The sequence below is a fragment of the Petaurus breviceps genome, unplaced genomic scaffold (assembly GCF_028583685.1).
Source record: "Petaurus breviceps papuanus isolate PSGF00001 unplaced genomic scaffold, PetGlider_PUasm1.0 178, whole genome shotgun sequence".
Lineage (NCBI taxonomy): Eukaryota > Metazoa > Chordata > Mammalia > Diprotodontia > Petauridae > Petaurus > Petaurus breviceps.
The window spans coordinates 36821399-36841836 of record NW_027185777.1 but is presented as its reverse complement, the minus strand read 5'-3'; the positions used below and the strand labels follow the sequence as shown (position 1 = coordinate 36841836).

The window sequence follows — 20438 nt, the reverse complement described above, 5'->3', positions numbered from 1 at the left end:
ATGATTTATATTACAAAGGACATCATATAAATTTTAATTAAAATATAGAAATCTGTCATTTTTATAAACTACAATAAAGTTTGAAATTTAATTGACAAAGTGCTTCAACTACAGATGCAGTTAACACTATAGAAATAATGCCAAATCACCATGTCCTCCTCCTTTCTTTTTTGGGCTACACATTACAAATCAATACCAATATCTTTGATACCACCAGCATGAGAAATTCTTTAACTATAAATTCTGAACTAACATCATACCCTAAATAAATCACTTTTTCCCCTTGCTAAAGGCTTAGTCAGTTTGAGGCAGCTAATAACTACAACAATAATAAAAATTAGCATTTACGTAGCACCTACTATGTGCCAGGCACTATGCTAAGCACTTTACAAATATTATGACCTCTTATCCTCACAAGAACCCTGTGAGGTACAGAGTATTCCCACTTTACAGTTGAGGAAATTGAGGCAGATAGAGGTTAAATGACTGAGCTGCCACAGCCAGATGGGACAGTAGACAGAGGATTAGGTATAGCATCAGGAAGACTTGAGTTCAAATCTACCTACCAACACTAACTAGCTGCAAGTCACTTAACCTCTGTCTGTCTCAGTTCTCTCAAGGGTAAAATGAGGATGACAATAGTACCTACTTCTGAAGTTTGCTGGGAGAAAAAAAAAGTGATATTGATAAAGTTCCTAGCACCATGCTTGGCATATAGTAGGTACTTAATAAATGCTTCCTTCCTTCCTACCTCTGAAGAAACTGGGTGAAAGTTCAGAGAGGAGTCCCATCCTATCTAAAGATAAGGGAGGTGAGTAGACAAGGACAAGGTTTCTTGATTGATACCTCTGACCAATCCAACTTTAAGGTAGCATTATTCTTAGATTACATAAACCCTGAACCCTTGCTTAAAATTACTGAGGAATTTTGCCATCCATTTGATCAATTGTAACTCCAAATGGTTTCTATTAAAGCAAGAGTTCTTAATTGATTCCACCTACCATCCCAGGATAGATTTGGGGGAGTCTATGAACTTGGATGGGGGGAAATATTACATCTCTATCCATTTCCTTCAATTATTTAAAAATATTGTTCTGAGAAGGGATCCATAAACTGCCAAAAGGATCTATAAGCCAACAACAGGTTAAGCACACATATGTTAAAGAGATTTCCAAAGTTATGGAAAAACTGCTCATTTTTGGACCTATCTCTAAGCAAAAGAGGTTTATAATTAGGTCATATAATTAATATACTTGTTTCTGTCAGGTTTGTGTCTAGAACACAACCTACAGAATTTTCTTCTACCAAACAATTTAAAGAGTAATTCTAATAATTAATAATGAAAATTAGTCACCAATTTCAAATGATCAAAGTAAAAACTGTGGGAGTTAATTTTCAAGGCTATTTTGAAAGCAAGTTCAGTTTGTACCTTTAAAAAGTTAAGGCAATAGATATATAACATTAGCTACCTGTAATACATACTTTTTTAAATCTTGCAATAGTTTTTTAATGGCCACATGGATAGTTTTAATGAACTTTACATTCCAGCTGAATAGAAAGCTGAGAAATCTTCTTCCCTATAAAGGAAAAGCAAGATGTGATGTAAAAATAGTAACAAGGCAAAAACAATTCCAATGATACAAAAGAAAGAGCAAATCCTTGACTATTTAATATCACAGCCCACAAGTAGACAAAATTATCATTAGAAAAGATTCACTGAGTTTTAAAATATATAAAGCTTAAAATATTTCCTACAGATTATATTCTACAAAACCCAAGTGTTTCCATGACATGCACCAGGATCCCATGGGGAGGGAGGAAAGAAAGGGAATAGATGGGGAAAAGAGCAAAATGTAGAATCTTAACATCTTCTTTACTTGGTTGTCAATTTGCAATCCCCATTCAACTCCCTTTCCCTAGTAACTAAGTCAGAGATCACAATATGAAGAGTTAAAGATACAAATTAACCTTTGATATTATTACTACATCTCAGCACTTCAAAGACTTATAACTGTATTACTTATCATGACATGGAATTTATATAATATAGTAAGGTATATAAAAATCTTTGCATACATTATCTCATTTAAGCTTCATGGCCATATGAGGTAGGTACCACAGCCATTATTATTTCCATTTTGTAGATAAGGAAGCTCAAGCTTAATGATTAAGTCTTGCCCATGATCAAAAAAGATACTTTCTACTCGGTATAGCATTCTACCCACTACATTCTGCTGCCTTTCAATTTGAGCCACAAATTCAATTCTTATTCAGCCACTGAATTCTGAAACCTATACTTATGTAACAACAATCTGACAAGTCCTATTCAAACATCTCTAAAAATTCAGGAAAGGAAAAAAATCTCAGCAGCAAGCTCCTCTGACACAGGTATGACATCCAAGACATATTTAAGGGACTGAATCAAATATGTGACAAGAACCATCAAATATAAAATGTTCTGCATGGCATTCAAAGTCTTTCATAATCTAGCCCCCTGATACTTCCCACCTTACTTCCTGCAACCTTCTCTTCAATCAGTGACAGTGACCCCCTGGCTGTTCCAGGAACAAGACATTCCATCTCTATCAGCTCTGGCTTATTATCCCCCATGCCTGGAAGGCTTTCCCTCCTCGACTCTGTCTAACTTCCCTGGCCTCAAGTACCAACTAAAATCCCTTATTTAACAGGAAACCCAAACAAACCCTCTTAATTCTAGTACCTGGTCTCTGTTAGTTACTTCCTATTTATTCTGTATTTAGCTTTCATATCGATTAGTTTGCATATTGTCTCCTCCATGCAGGTACTGCCTTGGTTTCCTTTCACATCCCTAGCACATAGCACAGTGACATTCACAAAGCAGATACTTAACAGATGTTTATTGATTGAATTAATTTTTTATATAATAAAATATAATAATATATTATATAATAAAATACAATAAAAGGCAAGTTGTACATAATAGACATACAGTTTTACATATAAACTATTTTTTCTGTTCTACTTTATATGCAGAATTATTCTTTTTTGGGGGTATTCAAATAAAAAAAAAATTCAAAAGTCAAAGGTCAGAATGTGAAAAACCAAACTATAAATACAATAAAAAGATTTTGAGAACTTTTCTTTGAAAATTCTGCAAGAAAAAGAACATAAAAATAGCCAGTTCCCCCTTCAACAGTTTGTACTTCTTAACTTATTCCAAGGTGAGATGATTATACATGTTATATTTTCTGCTGTACCCCTAAATTCCTCAAGATCTTAGACATTTGCACATCTTATAAATCCTGGCATTTAGTGCACACTAAGTAAATATTTGTTGTTGAATTAAGAATTCTTGTGACATATAACATATAATTAAGCCTTAACTACAGAGAGTATATTTTATTGCTTAGAAGGAAGCATTATTTTCCTCTCACCTTTGTAGATTTACTGAATGTGAGAATTCCAGGAAACGAAGGCAAGACAATTTGAGAAGGCTGAGAAGCCTGCTATTTTATTTCAAATAAGTAAATAGAGCCAGCTTTCTTTTAGTTCTACTCAGATATTTCTAAAGGTCTTAAACTTTATCTTTATACCTTTTGATACCTCCTCTTCTTCTATCCACCTCCTGTGGGTGTTCTTTAACTTACTGTACATATTCTTCAAAATATCACTTTTACAATCACCAACATGAAGCAGGTAGGTGACACAGTGGATAAAGTGCCGGGCCTGAAGTCAAGACTCATCTTCCTGAGTTCAAATCCAGTCTTAAGACACTTACATGCAACCCTGGGCAAGTCATTTAACCCTGTTTACTTCAGTTCCTCATCTGTAAAATGAGCTGGAAAGGGAAATGGCAAACCATTCCAGTATCCTTGCCAAGAAAACCCCAAATGGGGTCACAAAGACAACAAAAACGACTCAACAAAATTATCAACAAGAAGTGTTAGGGGCGGCCAGGTGGCTCAGCGAGTAAGAGCACTGGCTCCAGTGTTGGGATGACCTGGGGATCAAATCCAGGCTCAGATACTTAGCACCACACCCAGAAATAACTGGCCGTGTAACCTTGAGCAAGTTACTTAACCCCGATTGCTTAAAAAAAAAAGTTTCAGTTCCTATTACATGTAGGAACTATGCTAAGAAATTTCTCTACTTAAGAGTCTATCTAACCAATTATATAACTTCTTCAGCTTGGTATTCAATATTCTCCAGAATCTAATGCACCTTCCCTATTCAATTTCATCTGTTTTGTTTTTCCCTTTTCTTATCTTAACAATTTCTGCCTATATACTCTGGCTTATATAATTTAATCCTTTCTGCTCCTCTATGCCAATTTAAATAATATACTTTTTAGACCCAGTACAACTTGTTTCTTGAAAATTTATGACTTAAAAGTACTCCCTAATTGTTTTAAGTTTAATTCTTATCTCCATAAGTAGGACCAGAGGATCAGAGATTTAGCAGTACAACAGACCTTAGAGAAAGAAGAAAACAAGCATTTATTAAGTATTTACAGTGCCAAACACTGTGCTAAGTGTTTCGCAAATATTATTTAATTTGATCTTCAAAACTTTCTGGGAGGTATTATTATAATCCCTACTTAACAACTGAGGCAACAGAGGAAAAGGTTAAGTGACTTGCTTAAGGCCACACAGCTAGTAAGTGATAAGGCTCAGTTGTTTCAGACACCAGGCCCAGAGCTCTACAACATCTCACTGCGCCTAGAGGACATCTAGTTCAACTCCCTCATTTTATATATAAGGAAACTAAGTCCAGATATTTTAAATGACTTGTCCAAGATCACATAGGTTAGGTTATAAGCATTAGAGATAGAATGAGCCTACATCCTAGGAAACCACATTCAGTGTTCTGGTCATTAGCATTGCATCTGTAGGTATTATTCTTTTTTTCTATCAAGCAAAACTATCTTTGGATAGGAAAGGAACAGAAAATAGTTAACACCTATGTGAGAGACAAGAAAGAGTTAAGTTCCCACAGAACTGCTAAAAATTACTGAAGTTACTGATAAAAGGTAGTTAGCAGACAGCAGGTGGACCCAACCAATCAGAAAGAAGACTGGTCTTGAGAAACCCTCAGACTTGGATAAGTTCTGATTCAGTTTAGGTCAGTAAGAGTTAATGACAGAGTAAGTAGTCTAAAACTACTATTGCATTTGCTTAATAAATCTCATGCATATTATCTGACACGCCCCACACAGAATTAGAGCCTCATTAATAGAACATGGGATGCTTAGGAGAAATATGTAATAGCATGAGAAAATTGAAACCCTGAAGAGAATGAACCAATCCATCCTCTGAAAGGAGGTACCCACGCTGGAATAATGGTATAAAGCTTTTCTCACTTCTATATTCAGGACTCTTCCTTCCTAAAGAGGGGCAGAGTCTGCTTCTGACCAGAAATGTTCAATTCCTCTGAACTTCTCCTCAATAAACTTCCTTGATACCCAAATTCGGTATCAACTGTGTTTGTTTCTAACACCTATGATCCTGTGGAGAAAGAATGTAGAAACATAGCAAATGGGTTCAAAATGAAAAAAAAAAACAAACAAACCATATTTACCTTTTCTGTCTTGATACAATTAATATTCATGAAGCACTGAAGTAACATGTCTTTAATTTCATTACTCTCCTCCAAATCATAATCAAAGCAGAGTAAGGCCTGATGAATATTCCAAAGTCGACAAATGTCCGCCCCCTAGCAAAACAAAAATGAAATCTTAAAATTAATTTCTATAACATTTTTAGATAAATCTGAGAGAACAGATAAAAGGAGCAGGTTAACCTGACAACAAATAATAATAAATGTATTTATTACAAAAATTACACTTATAAGTGTAAAAAACAATAAATGTCAATAAATGTATACATTTATACTGAGGAAAGTTATAGAACCAAGACAACAATTAATATGGTAACAGCAACACTATAAGAGAAAATAGCTTTGAAGTTTAAGAACTCTAATGAATGCAACGAACAACTGCAGCTCTGGAGGGCCAATGATGACACATGGCACTGTCCATTTGCTTTTATTTGTATCCCACAGTGCTCATCACAATGTTCCAAGTATACAGTAAGCACTTAATGGACGCTTGTTGCCAACCTTCCCACTATGTGACACTCAAAGGGAAAATGAGACACATACTTTAGGATATAACAATTCATAGATTTGTTCTGCTTGATTATGCTAATTTGTTGCAAATATTGTGTTTTTCTTTTTTTATTGTGAAGGGTGAAAGGAAAGGGTGCTAGAGATCAGAATGCCACCTCATAAAAAAGAGGAAAAAAGGTGGTCACTGAATAATTTTTTTTGAATGCACAAAAGTAAAGGAAGTTCAAATAGCAATAACAGATTACCAGGACAGCTTTGAAATTAATATGATGAATTCATTATACATATGTTTTACATATTTATATAAATATATAAAAGAACCCAGTTATACTTCAATTTCAACATAGGAACATTTTGTTCTATAGAAACAAAATATTTTCTTCATTATAATATATAATGTATAGTTTTAGATGATAGAATTGTTAGCTTATGTTATAAAATTTTACACACATAGATAAAAACCCAATCACACTTTAATTTCAACATAAAAATGTTCTCTAGGACAACTTAATCTCATATCCAAAGTCAGCAAAGAATGGTGATGTTCTAGTCAAGGAGTAGATATAAAACCTCCAAGAAACTAGCAGAGAATCTTTTGTAGCTTGAAAACAATATTACAAAAAAAAGGAAGGCCAAAGAAGTTGTTGAAAGGTTGAATAAATCTTAGAAAACAAAGGAAATAAAAGCCAAGAAGAAGCATAAAGATACTCAAGTGAAAAAGAAAAATTTAAGATTTGACAGAAACAAAGAAAGCTACCAAAAGGGAAATGGATTTTTTTTAAAAGTTGGGGGGCAACTAGATGGACTAGATGGCGCAGTGAATACAGCACTGGCTCTGGGATCAGGAGAACCTGAGTTGAAATCCGAACTTAGACACTTAACACAAAAACTAGCCATGTGTCCTTGGGCAAGTCACTTAACCCCAATTGCCCTACCTTCCCCCCTCCCAAAAAAAAATGTTGGAAAAAAAGACTAGTAGGCAAAATGGTAAAAAGCCACTTTTTAACCTGGGTTCTGTTTTTTTGCCTTTGTTTTGATAACTGTATTTCAATATAATTGGTTTCCTTTTAATCAAACTTATTTTATCTTATGCATTCAAAAACATTATGCTGATTAGAGCACCAGCCCTGGAGTCAGGAGGACCTGAGTTTAAATCCGGCCTCAGACACTTAACACAAAAACTAGCCATGTGTCCTTGGGCAAGTCACTTAACCCCAATTGGCCTCCAAAAGCAAAATAAGGAAAAACATTATGTTGAAAACGAAGCCACAGGCTTCACCAGACTGCCAAGAGTTCATGACACACACAAATAAGATTAAGAATCCCTATAACAAGAATTTTCTATCAACCCAAACTAATTAGCATAACTTTATTACCCGAAAACCAATAAAAATAGATTTTAAAGACTAAGGTATAAGAAGGCCAAAAGCTTATCTAGTTCTCAAACATAATAACAAAGAACAGCAAAAACATATGGTCAATTTCAACATACTGTTTTAGTATTAAGACTCTTTTTTAAAAGCATTATAAACGCAGTTTTCCCCATATCTTCTTTGGCTTCTAGGCCTTTTTCCCACCAAGTCACACATAGCTGATGTATGGAATTCTGTAGATTTCTTTCAGATTCAGGTAAGGCATGTATAATACCTAAATAAGAAAGCAATTTTAAATACAGTAGAACTGTAAATATGTATGTAATATGTATGTAAATACAGTCATTAACTCAAACACATTAAGTTAGGAACTGTTTAATGTACACTGAAATGTAACACGATAGCAAGGGTGGGGAACCTGCAGCCTTGAGGCCACATGTGGCCCTCTAGATCCTCAAGTGGGACCCTTTGAATGAATCCAAACTTCACAGAACAAATCCCCTTAGTAAAAGGATTTGTTCTGTAAAATTTAGAGTCAGTCAAAAAGGCTGTACCTGAGGACCTAGAAGGCCAAATGTGGCCTCGAGGCCACAGGTTCCCCACCCCTGGTATAGAGTTGGCCTCAGATCCAACCAGGTTGAAGTCCTGGTACTGACACCTAATGGCTGCGTAACCCTACCAAGCTACTTAAATTCTCAAGGTTTTATGCAGCTTTCTAGTGCTACAAGTGGCAGAGAATGTGCAGACCTTCATCGTAGGGGGAAATTTCCCTCTTCAATATGTTGCTTAAAAACCACAGGTTTTTAAAACATTAAAATCACAGGTCTAGTCCCTATCTTATAACTTACTCATGTGAAATTTCCCTTTGTACCTGAAGGGTATGCTAAGCAGGCAATGTAGTCTGCATATTGTTCAGTCATGTCCAAATCTTAGTAACCCCCATTGAAGTTTTCTTGGCAAAGACACTGAAGTGGTTTGCTATTTCCTTTTCATTTTATAGGTAAGGAAATGAGAGAAAAAAGGTTAAGTAACCTGCCCAGAGTCACAAAGTTAGTTAAAAGGCCAGATCTCAACTAAGCAAGATGAGTCTTTCTGACTTCAGGCTGGGCCCTCTATCCACTGTGCCACCTAGCTACATGCTAAAGTCACTTAAATTAAAAAGTTTAAGCAGTTTACTAAATTATTTCTAAGCAAATGATGCTATTAACTACAAATGAGGGGCAGCTAGGTGGCACAGTGAATAGAGCACCAGCACTGGAGTCAAGAAGACCTGAGTTCAAATCTGACCTCAGTCACTTAACACATACTAGCCATGTGACCTTGGGCAAGTCACTTAACCCCAAAGGCCCTGACTTTGCCCTACAAAAAGCAAAACACAAAAAAAAAAAAACAAAAACTATAGATGTGTCACTTTTTCATTATAATGGACCTATCACAAAATTTTAGAGCTAGATAAGACTTTATAGTACAACATGTTACAGATAAGAAAACTGAGCTTCCTTGAGTGTAAGTGATTAGCAAAGGTAACACAACCAGGCAGTGGCAGAGCCAAGACTCCAGAGTAATACAATAATTACTTGCACCTACTATTTCTTATTAGTCTTTCCCCTATATTTATCATTTACTAAGGTTTTCTGGATAAACTTTAGTAGTACCAAGCCACATTTCAATGTTTGTTCTTTGATATCTATTACCAAAAATAAATCAGAGGGTAAAAAAATCAGCATTTCTATTTCTTGATTAAATTTGTAAACACTTGCCCTTACCAAACTCTTAATTCATTCATAAAATAAGTAAAACAATAAAATGTAAAGGTTGCCATTGGCCATGATTTTTTAGACATACACTAAGATATTAACTTATACAAATTCTATTAACCAACATCACTGTTTCAAGAATAAACTAAATTAGGGGCGGCCAGGTGGTTCAGCGAGTAAGAGCACTGGCTCCAGTGTCGAGATGACCTGGCTCAAGACACTTAGCACCACACCCAGAAATAACTGGCCATGTTACCTTGAGCAAGTTACTTAACCCCGATTCCTTATAAAAAAAAAAGAATAAACTAAATTCATTTACTATGCACCCATAATAAAGAAAAATCTTAGGGTTTTTTTTTATATGAAAAAGCTCTGCCCCCTACAGGAATCTAACAAGTTAGATTCTAAATCAAATAAATTTTTTTAAAAATTTCACTGGTTCTAAAGCAAAGTCTTCTCTTTCAAGGCATAGTAAAGGACCTGACACCCTTTCAAAAATGAAATATTATAAAAAAGAATCAACTTACCATTTAATATGATTGCACACTCTAGCAGAGCTTTATAATTTTCATTTTCATTTACTACAGACAATGAAATAATAATCACATGAGTAATCGCACAGATGATTTTAAAGGTTTGTTTCTGCAAATAAAAAACAGCACCATTAAAATCACAAAATTAACTTCAATTTTTGAAGGAATTAAAGTATTACTAAATTTCTGAATATTGGACTGTTCCTCAAAAATAAAATTATTGTAATAAATTCAGAATGTATTTTTAATGCTGAAATAACCTGAAACATAAGTTGATTTAAAAATAATATATTTCAGTTCACTATCATAAGGAAGACATATTCAATCTGTAAGTTTCCAGACTTTTAGGTCTATATATTTCTTAAGTACTTTAGTTCAGTTGTTAAAAGTCATTTACATTTTGGAAGGTATATACTACCATGTTTGGGCCATTTTCTATTTCCATATGGTCTTCACATTCCATTTCATGCCTTTGCCACTCCTCTACAGGGGTCTCTAGCAGTACATCTGTTAATAAATTCTTCAGCCTTTCCCATAATTCTTCTTTCTGTTTCCTTGGTAACTCCTCTAATAATTCATTTAAGTTGAAAGGGTCAAAGACATCTTTCTGTAAAGTTATCAGAAAAAGATTATTTTTCTTAAAAAAGGAAATCAGCACTTTTCCCTCCTATAATTTTTTTCAAAGAACAATGATTATAAGTTTTGCTTACCTTTAATACCTGTAACCAAAATAAACAATACACACTTGGTTGAAGCTTTCAAAAAACACTCTCCATGGGGTAAAAGATAAGTAAGTAGCAGTGGGGTGAAAAATTTGTAAGCAAAAATTAATGCTATTGTCTCGTAACTGAATAATTCCAATAAAACTTGGCTCAAAAATTTTTATTTGGCCCGCTAACAAGGCACCTAGCTGGTATAGTGAATAGAAAACTAAGTCAAGAGTTGGGAAGCCCTGAATTCAAATCCTAATTCAAATACCCACTAGCTATGTAACTCTGGACTAGTCACTTAATTTGCCTGCCTTAATGTAAAATGGGGATAATAATAATTTACTTTTCAGGTTGTTGTGAGAATCAAATGAGTTACTTTTAAATCTAAACACATAAGTATTTCTTTCTTCTTCCCCTTTTCTAATTTTAATTAGGTTATTTATCATTAGACTCAAGACCTGCCTATGACCTGTCTATGGACCATACTTGCTGGGGGATCCCAGGAGTAACTAAACCAGTCAATGCCCCAGACATCTCAAAGGTCATAAATTGCAAAGTATCAATCTGCGCTGGCAGAGAAAAGCTTCCTTATGGAGAGTACTCCATACCAATGAAATCAAAGAAAGGTGAATATCATTTACCGTAGTTCACAGAAACTACATGCAATATTTGTGTTTTGGGAGTCAATGAGTCATAGCTGAAAGACAAATAGAGTAAGGATAATCTAGATTTGAATCCCATCTCTGGCATTCTGTGACTCTGGGCAAGTCAATCTCCCTGAGGCTCAGTTTCCTCATCTGTAAAACTAGAACAATAATAGTACCACCTCAAAAGGTTTTTAAGAAGATCAGATAATGGAAATCAAGTCTTTAAAACCTTAAAGCATTTAAAATATGAGCTAGTATTATTATAATTATCAGTCAAGTTTCCAAATAGCACTAAAATCACCTACGTGTAATTTATTTTAAAATTACTGTGGATACTAAAAGGTCTCAGTGATTGAAATAACTAAAGAAATGAATAATAAAGAGCCATGGAAACATAGATTAAAAATTCATTGGAATCTAAATAATTCAATCCTAAAGAATGAGTGGTTAAAAGAACAAATCATAAAAACAATAATTACATTAAATAATTACATTAATGACAACAATAAGTGACAAACCAAAATTTATAGAACACAGTCAAAGTAGTAGTTAGGTGAAAATTTATATCTCTAACTGCTCAGATCAATAAAATGGAGAACAAACAGATTAAGGAATGGAACATGCGACTAAACCTAGAAAAAGAACAAATTGAAAATCCCAAATTAAACATTAAATTGGAAATCTTGAAATATCAAAGAGATTAATAAAATTGGAAGAAAATGAATGAATTAATAAATAAAACAAAACTCATGATCATCTCAACAGATGCAGAAAAAACTTCTGACAAAATAGAATATTCATTCTTATTAAAAATGCTAGAATGTATAGGAACAAAGGGAGCTCTCCTTAAACTGATAAATAGTATCTATCTAAAACCATCAGCAAGTATTATATGTCATGGGGATAAGCTAGAAACTTTTCCAATAAGATATGGGATGAAGCAAGAATGTCCACTGTCACCACTATTATCCAATATCATACTATAAATGCTAGCTATAACAATGAAAGAAGAAAAAGAAATTGAAGGAATTTGAATAGGCAATGGGGAAACAAAACTATCACTCTGCAGATGACAATGGCATACTTAGAATCCTAGAGAAAACAACAAAAAAAGTTGAAATAATTATCAACTTCAGAAAGTTCCAGGATAGAAAATAAACCCATATAAATCATTATCATATCTATATATTATCAACAAATTCTCACAGCAAGGTAGAGAAATTCCTTTTAAAATAACTACAGACAACATAAAATTCATGGGATGGTTCTTTGGGAAGGAAAAAAGTGATATAGGGAAAAATTTAGGCAATATGAAAACAAAAGATATCAACAAAATTTTATTTTGACAAAAACTATATTTAAAACCCAACTTGACTAATGGTATAACCTGAGCAAGTCACTTCCTCTTTTCTCAACCTTTTTTTTTTCTCATCTATAAATTGAATAACTTGTACTAGATAACTTTTAAGGTTCCTTTAAACACTAAATTTATAATCTTAGGACTTCAGGATCAAATCAAAATCCCGAAACCACTCCTCAAAACTGTAACCAGCATAAAGCTCTTCTTTACACAAAGACTCTAAAGAATGGGAAGACGCCTCATGATCCAGCCCACCCAGCCCACACTTTAAAAAGAATCCCCACTGTTCTAGGTATAACAAATAGGAATCAATCAATTTCTGATTAGAAAACTACCATGAGAGAGGAGCAAGTATTTCCCAAGACAACCCATCCCACTGATGGAGAACTCTGCTAAGAAGTTTTTCCAAGCATCCAACCTAAATTTGCCTCTCAGAAAATTCTACTCATTGTTCCTAGTTCTGCCCACTGGGTTCAAACTGAAAAAGTCTAAGCCCTCTTGTACCTAAAAGCCCTTCAAATATCTGAACATAGCTTTCTTTCAAGTTTTCCTCCTATAACCCTTATCTGTTTATGGGCTTAAAAGTCTTACAATCACCTAAATCTAGACTTTTTAATTATAGCTAAATTGAGTTGCCAGGAGGCCCTGAGTTTGTTTTAACTAGGAATTCAGTTGTCTTTGACAATTTGGACCCCTAGCTCACAGAAACCTCCAGTATGGCAGATGATACACACCTGATCAATCAAGTGTGACTTTACAGAGATGAACAGATAAAGACCATGGAAGGGGAAACAGAATAATTGATAAGCTGTTGCCAGTTTTTAGCTATAAATGAATGTTATGACTTTTTATTTGTAAAAGAAAACTTTTTTTAAAAATTACTAAACATTTTTTTTCTTTTTAAATGGGTTTGAGATTTGTGATGGGGAATTTGGAAGATGAAGAAAAAAATAGGCAGTTCTTATATAGGGATGAGTAACTGGGCAAAGAATATTTTTCTAAGTCCACAGATTAAGGATGAATAAGTTTAAAATGTCAATTTAAAACAATGCTACACCACATACATTGTTGCCCTCCCTAGTACCTAGAGACATCATAATACAGTGAATTTAGGGCCATGAAGACCCCAATTCAAATCTTGCCTCTGACATTTAGCAGTTGTGTGACCCTTAGTAAACTCTTTAATCTTTCCCTGCCTTAGTTCCCTTATCTATAAAATGGTGTTGGATTCAATGGCCAATAAGTTCCTTTCTAGTTCTAAATCTCTGATTCTATGATCTTTTCCCTGGCCTCCACTTACCTATATGTGTTGTCTACTGCCATTAAAATAAAGGTTTCTTGAAAACAGCTACTGTCTCATGTTTGTATGTGCTTCCCTAGTATCTAGTAAATTAGGTAATTAATAAATGCTTTTTCATTCATTCATTGATTTAAGAGATCTCAGGCTCAGGTAAATCATGTGACAAAAAATTATAGATTGGTTTCAGAATCATATCAGAATTGGTTTCAACCATCAGAAAGCTAAGGAGAGTCAATATTTCTATCAAAAGTAATTAATAATATTTGTAGTGAAAAATCAGTAAAAATACAGAACACATAGCACTCACATCAAGTTGAACAAATTGCAAAAAGTCTTCAACAAATTTCTTAGACACAGCTTGTAAAAATGTCTTGCGTTTTTCCATGATGAAGTATTTTTCATGTGTTATTTATTTTGACTCTAGAGGCAAACACAATAGTGATATTTTTAACTTGCGTGTGAAAAGATTTGCATGAAATTCATAGTCTAATATTAAAAAAGCTACACATCTTTAAAATTTATCATTTCAAAAGGGAAAGGGACATCAGGATAAAGGAAAAATAACTTCTTTATTACCATTCCTCAAGACTGAAATGAGACTTAGAAGTACTTTTTTTCCTATATTGGCATGTAAATTATAGACTGGATTTGCTAGGGAATTTCCTTACCACAGATCACAGACAAAAATAACAGCAGTAAGGTTAGAAGGAAGTCAATGTACATAGGATCCATATTGTGGACAAATATAGTTTTGTATCCAGGAGCAACGAAAAGTAATTTTGCAGAGCAACTTTAGGCATTAGAAAAAATGGAAGGAAGATCAGAACAGCAACCTTAAACAGACGGTAATTAGATAATCTCTCATATATACAAAAGGAAAAAAAAAACGAAACAAAATGCAACCATAATTATTATATACTACCCAATCTTTATCTAATAATGGTTTTTAATCAAATTAGTTACCTCTCACATCGAAATGGCTCCCGGAGAACCATTTAAGAACAACACTGTAACCACAAGCAACTTTGAAAGACTTAAGGACTCTCAATCAATACTTGATTCCAAAGGATCAAAGATAAATGCATGCTGTCCCCACCTCCTGAAAGAGAGGATGCAGAGTGAGACATTTCTGGACGAGGTCAAAGAAGGAATTTGTTTTCCTTGACTATGAGTATTCGAATGAATGCTTAACTATGTAAAGCCAAAGGTTTTGTTTTTATTTTATTTTATCCATGGAAAGGGGGAGGGAGGATAGCAGATAGAAATTTTTTTTTTTAATTTTTAACAAGAAAATAAATGCCTCCTTAGTCCCTAAGTGGAAGTACCTTGACTTAACTTCTATTGCAACTAAAACTGTGAACACCAAACCCAGAAAAAGAATAATCTGCAGAAATGTCCATGATAATGAGCTAAAGTCTGAAGAAGAACTGGTTGAATTCTCTCAAAGCTCTTCTGGTCTGTTAGCCCATATTATTATCTGAAGACCGTCCATCATTCATTCCTAAGATCCTGTATCCAGTGGTCCTCACAAAGAGAACACTACCGATGGTGAAGCACAAAGTGCCGAGTGACTGATGTGGGAGTGAGGAGCAGAAGGGATGACCCCTGGTTTCTTCAGCAATGAGGCAAAACCCCAGCTATGATGCTGGCGCCTCATCAAGGATTTCAAGGAAGGCAAGAGAGAGAACTAGTCACCCTGGGGGTTTTTCAGAGGGAGGCACCTTGGAAAGCCGGGTGAAGGGAGAAATTGAGGTGCGCTCCCCCGCCCCCAACTGCTCACTCCTCTGTTACAACCCCCTCCCTGTGAAGGCCTCGAGGCTCCCCTCCTCTCGGGACCAAGGAAAGGATGCCGCCCGTGGGCAGAGGCCGCGGCAGGGCTGTGGGGCATTAACACCACGGGATGAAGGCCTCCCACTTCCCAGGTTTAAAGAGAGGCGGGCGGGAGTCACTGCGCAGGAACGAGGCGGGGCCGAGCTACCGGTGCAGACCGAGGAAGCTGCCCCCCGCCCCACCTCCGCCACGACCCCTCACCCCAAACCACCTGAAGGTTCCAAGCCGCCTCCCCTGACCTTCGCCTCTCCGTCCGCCGGCCGGCCGCTTCCTCCCCAGTTCTCTATGTCGCCTCACCTCACCTCGCCCAACGCCCAGGATCCAGCAGGCGGGAGAAAAATTCAAACAAACCCGCCAGTTAGGACGCCGCCGCCGCCGCGTCGCCGTTGCCTCACTTTCGAGAGCGGAGGGGGCGGGGGAAAGTCTGTTCTCGCGACACCTTGCCATGGCGGAGCTCTTCCTGGTGGGGGTACGCCCGAGGGAGCGGAAATAAAGCCCCGCCTCCCATCGGCCTAGGAGAGAGGATGTTTTGTAGTTACTGTAACCAGGGCCTCCCTTCCCCCCAGAAGCGGCCCCGCCCGGCAGCTGTCACGAGATTCTCGCGGGATATGAGAATCTAAGCTGGGCCGCGGGCTCTGGGGCGCTCCTTTTCCGGTTTCCGGTGAACTTATGGGCGTATTTATGAACTCCTCCTTGCTGGTGAGGTGGCTCTGCGTTGTTGCCCTGACCACCTGGGCTCTGTCTTGTCCAAAACAAAAACACCGAACCAGGGTGGAGACTGGAAAAGGCAGTGGTGGCTCATGGACCGAGTTTAGAATCTGGAAAACCCGGGTTCAAATCCTGCCTCTGACACGTTTATTAGCTGTATGATTATGGGCAAGTGGTTAGTATCCCAGTTGCAGAGATCACTTTTCTGTCCTGGTGAGGGGAGTAGCCGCTCTCGGAATTCCCCATATTAATGAAATCACAGACTTAAACCAAAAAAAAAAAAAAGTGGAGAAAGGGAAGAGGAATAGTAATATAATTTAAACAATTCTAATTTATAACAGTGGTTTCCAACGTGTTTTGTTCTCCAAATTCCTTTTGTGAACTCCTAGAATAATTTAGTAGCCTAATCATTCTTTTATATTGATTGATTAAATACAATAACTACAATGATAACTTTGCTCGAGTAAGCTCCAAACTAAAATTTAAAGTATGTAATTAAAAAAAGTCATATGAAAACTAAATATAAAATCGTAAAATGTCTATGAATATGTAGGACACTAAAAGCCATTAAAGAAGTAATCTGGCAGTTCTTATATGCTTAATATTCTCTCTAAGTTAACAAAGTTTGTATTTTGTTGACTATAGCATTTTACTGAAACAAGTCACAACTTGAAAGAAACAATCACACAAACTTAGACTTTTTTATTTGAACAAAAAATTTAGTTCCTTATTGAATTTTTTCTAGTACTATGATTTAAACAAGAATAAAGTGAATATATTTCCTAATACAAATACAATAGTAATGATGGGGTAGGGAGTTGATGGGGTGCTTGAGTGCCTGTGCTTGGACCCCAATTCCAAAAATCACATTTCTCCCTACCCTCAAACACTAGGTCTGCCAGCTTCTCCCCTCCCCAAGGACACTGTGCCTAGCAATGTGCCTAGCAATTACTCCTTAGTGGGCCCCAGCCAAATAATTCTCTCTCTCCCTGGTAGAGTAACGCTGTACCTGTAAGAATTCCACTGGATTATCTATACCAACTCCCCACCTCCTTACAATACATTCTGGACTTCTCATTGTATACCTTAGGCTTTAGATATATGTATACTCCCAACATCTATCTTGTCAAACAAGACATTGATGAGTGGTAGACTGGGCATTCCTCACTCAGCCCTGAGAGCCAGCTGACTCAGTGACATTTCAGGCCTAAAACCACACCTCTGTGTAGCCCCACCTTGGGCTATTTCCCAGTGAACTCAGGGTAAAACACTTGCATTGTAGATGATAAAAGTGCATATTCCTTTAAGAACTGACCTCTAGGGCATCTAGGTGGGGCAGTGAATAGAGCACCCACCCAAGAGTCACAGGACCAGAGTTCAAATGCAGCCTCAAACACTTAACACTTACTAGCTCTGTAACCTTGGGCAAGTCACTTAACCCCAATTGGCCTGCCTTTCCCCCTCCAAAAAGCAAAAACAAAAACAACAAAAAAGAACTGACCTCTCCTTAACCACTCACTAATCCTAACCTGAATCACTTAGTGAGCATATTTGGCACCTGTTTTACTATAGTTTATCCTATTTAAACTTTAGTTGTAGCCCTCTAAGGTCACAGCTTCCCTAAGAACTCTTGCCTGAAAGGTATAACAGTAAATCGTTGCCAATTTGACTTCAAGAATGCTCCAGTCTGCACATTCATTCCAGACGACCCTCTCCTGTACTCTGGGTCTTTGAGGGTTCCCTGAATCCCCCAGCCCTCAAACTCCATCAGGTTCTGGACCTCTTCTGCCCCACTTTGAACTTTCAACCCCATCACCTAACTTTCCCACATGCCAAGTCTCTGGCGTTTGCCTGAGGCACCTGGCCTATCCAAGTATCATCCTTTTAACTGCCCTTTCTTTGTGGCCCTCACAGTCTATACCTGGCAGCACCCCTGTCTACTTCACCACATCACCCAAGCTATTGGCCATTTCTTGACCACATTCAGATATTCCCACTATCTTCATAAGTGTCCTTCTTGCCTCCATTAAATGGCTTGGATTCCTTACGCATCATTAGCAATAAATGCTTGGATTCTTAAAATCTCTGAGAAATGAAAATTAATTTTTTTTTTTTTTAGCCTATAGCTTTATATGCAAAATGTTTACTTCTCTACTGGCAAGCACTACGCTAAATGATAAATGTACTTAAATTTCAGTTGAATATATTGCTTTACAGTTATCCCTTCCACATCATGACTTTTCTCATTGGGTTTCATTATATCTTATGTCTCCATAAGAATTTAAGTGGGAGGGCAGCTAGGTGGCTCAGTGAGTAAAGCACCAGCCCTGGAGTCAGGAGGACCTGAGTTCAAATGTGACCTCAGACACTTAACACAAAACTAGCCTTGTGACCTTGGGCAACTCACTTAACCCCAATTGCCCTCCAAAAAAAAAAAGCAAAAAAAAAATTAAGTGGGAATTTTGGGGGAGTTTTGTGGAAGCCACAGATGACAAAGGCCAGCAGAAGACACACAAAAAATTTAGAAACTAAGAAATGCATAAAATCTATATATAATATCAACATATTTTATCTTTTAATGCCATAATAATTCAGACTTCTCTGATACAAAGGGCTAAAAAATTTTACATGGATTTTCCAAAGCACAAAGGCACCATGCCCCTACCTCCCCACCATGGTGTAGAAGGTATATTGTACACAATGTTTATATATGTATATATATATATATAAACTAACCTTTGTAAGAAACTAATCTTGTGATGGTACTTTCTTTTCTATTACCACTGGCACCCTGGTCACACTCTCACAAAAACTATGTTTGTTTACTGACCAGTCTTGCCATTCTAGTTCATTTGAAAATCTACCATGTTGAAGAATAGTAACATAAGCATAAGATAAATTTAAAATATTGGAAAGCATTTCCAACACTGCAAAGAGCACCAGTAGATTTCGTTTTTACAGAACATTTGTGATAGTCTGTAATGGTTTCAAGATGGTTTGTAATATGTATGTACAGGGATTGTGGTTTTCAAGCAACCAGACATTTGTGATAGGGCACTAATGGTGGACCCTTAAAAGGCTCTAGACTTTCACAAGTGGCCCAGGACCATGGCATTGGCCTGGGGAACCCAGCCCTACCCAATTAATAATCCTTTCAACTGCCCTTTCATTGTGGCCCCACCCTAGACCCCTTCTGTTACCTCCAGTCTCCCCAGACTACTTGGCCACTCCTAGCTTACATCCAGATCTCCCTGTATAAAAAGTCCATAAAAAAAGTCTTATATATAAAAGGTCCATCTTGCCTCCATGAAAGGGCTCAGATTCCTTAAGAGTCTAGCCAGGCTGTATTGGCATCATAAAGGCTCAGATTCAACAAATGCCGAGATTCTTAAAATCTTGCCCACCCCAACCAGTGTTTCAATAACCCTTGTCTCTGAAAGAAAGCTTTGGTCAAATTATTTTGAGACAGGGTCTCTTGCTCTTGAATTCTGGGGTTCCCAGCACCACTAAATTTTACCATTTGCATTGTAAGAATGTTAAAAACAATTTTTTTAATTTACATCTCAGCAAGAAAGCTTGTAAAATTTTCTGCCACATATTTGCATGAATGAACATATTCACTTTATTCTTGTTTTAAATCAAAATACAGGAATAAACTCAATAAAGAACCAGTGTTAAGACGTTCAATTTAAGCCAAATATTGCAAACCTTTGTTCAGATAAAGTATAACATTAAAATTAAGTTTATGTATGATCATTAAATATAAACATTCATAATATCTTGATCTTGTGATTACACAGCTGATGAAGTATAATTTCAGGGTAACAGGAAATAGGGAGCTACTCTGGTGTAGTATATGCAAAGCTCCTTAAACTGTGGGTCAAGACCCTATATGGGGTCATGTAACTAAATGTAGCTATCACAAAAAGTGACCAAAAATTAATTAAAAATCAAACGTGATAAATCAGGTGTTTCTGACAGCATTTGCCTGTGTTGCATCACACAACTTCACTGCAGCTTTGCTTCTGAATACATAACATATGCACTTTACCCTGTGCATGGCCTGAAGCCACACAATGCCAAGGGATGCTGCCAAAAACACCTCAGCTCAGATT

The 20438-nt window shown here is 36.4% G+C and overlaps 1 protein-coding gene across 6 annotated transcripts in view; it reads right to left on the bottom strand.

Annotated features, from left to right (window-relative positions):
- The window catches only part of NCAPG2 (non-SMC condensin II complex subunit G2), an 89780-nt gene extending 73715 nt beyond the window's left edge, over positions 1 to 16065 (bottom strand). Inside the window, exons 1-8 of one of the 6 annotated variants that reach the window (XM_069086079.1) lie at positions 15855 to 16065; positions 14749 to 14884; positions 14093 to 14205; positions 10187 to 10375; positions 9763 to 9877; positions 7598 to 7752; positions 5557 to 5691; positions 1483 to 1577 (exon numbers count right to left, since the gene is read on the bottom strand). In XM_069086079.1, the coding sequence (XP_068942180.1) occupies positions 1483 to 1577; positions 5557 to 5691; positions 7598 to 7752; positions 9763 to 9877; positions 10187 to 10375; positions 14093 to 14170 (767 nt within the window). In that variant the 5' untranslated portion in view covers positions 14171 to 14205; positions 14749 to 14884; positions 15855 to 16065. Of the gene's footprint in view, positions 1 to 1482; positions 1578 to 5556; positions 5692 to 7597; positions 7753 to 9762; positions 9878 to 10186; positions 10376 to 14092; positions 14206 to 14748; positions 14885 to 15826 lie in introns of all 6 variants that reach the window. The other 5 variants (XM_069086080.1, XM_069086076.1, XM_069086074.1 and 2 more) reach the window with 5 other exon arrangements.
- Positions 16066 to 20438: the final 4373 nt, after the last annotated feature.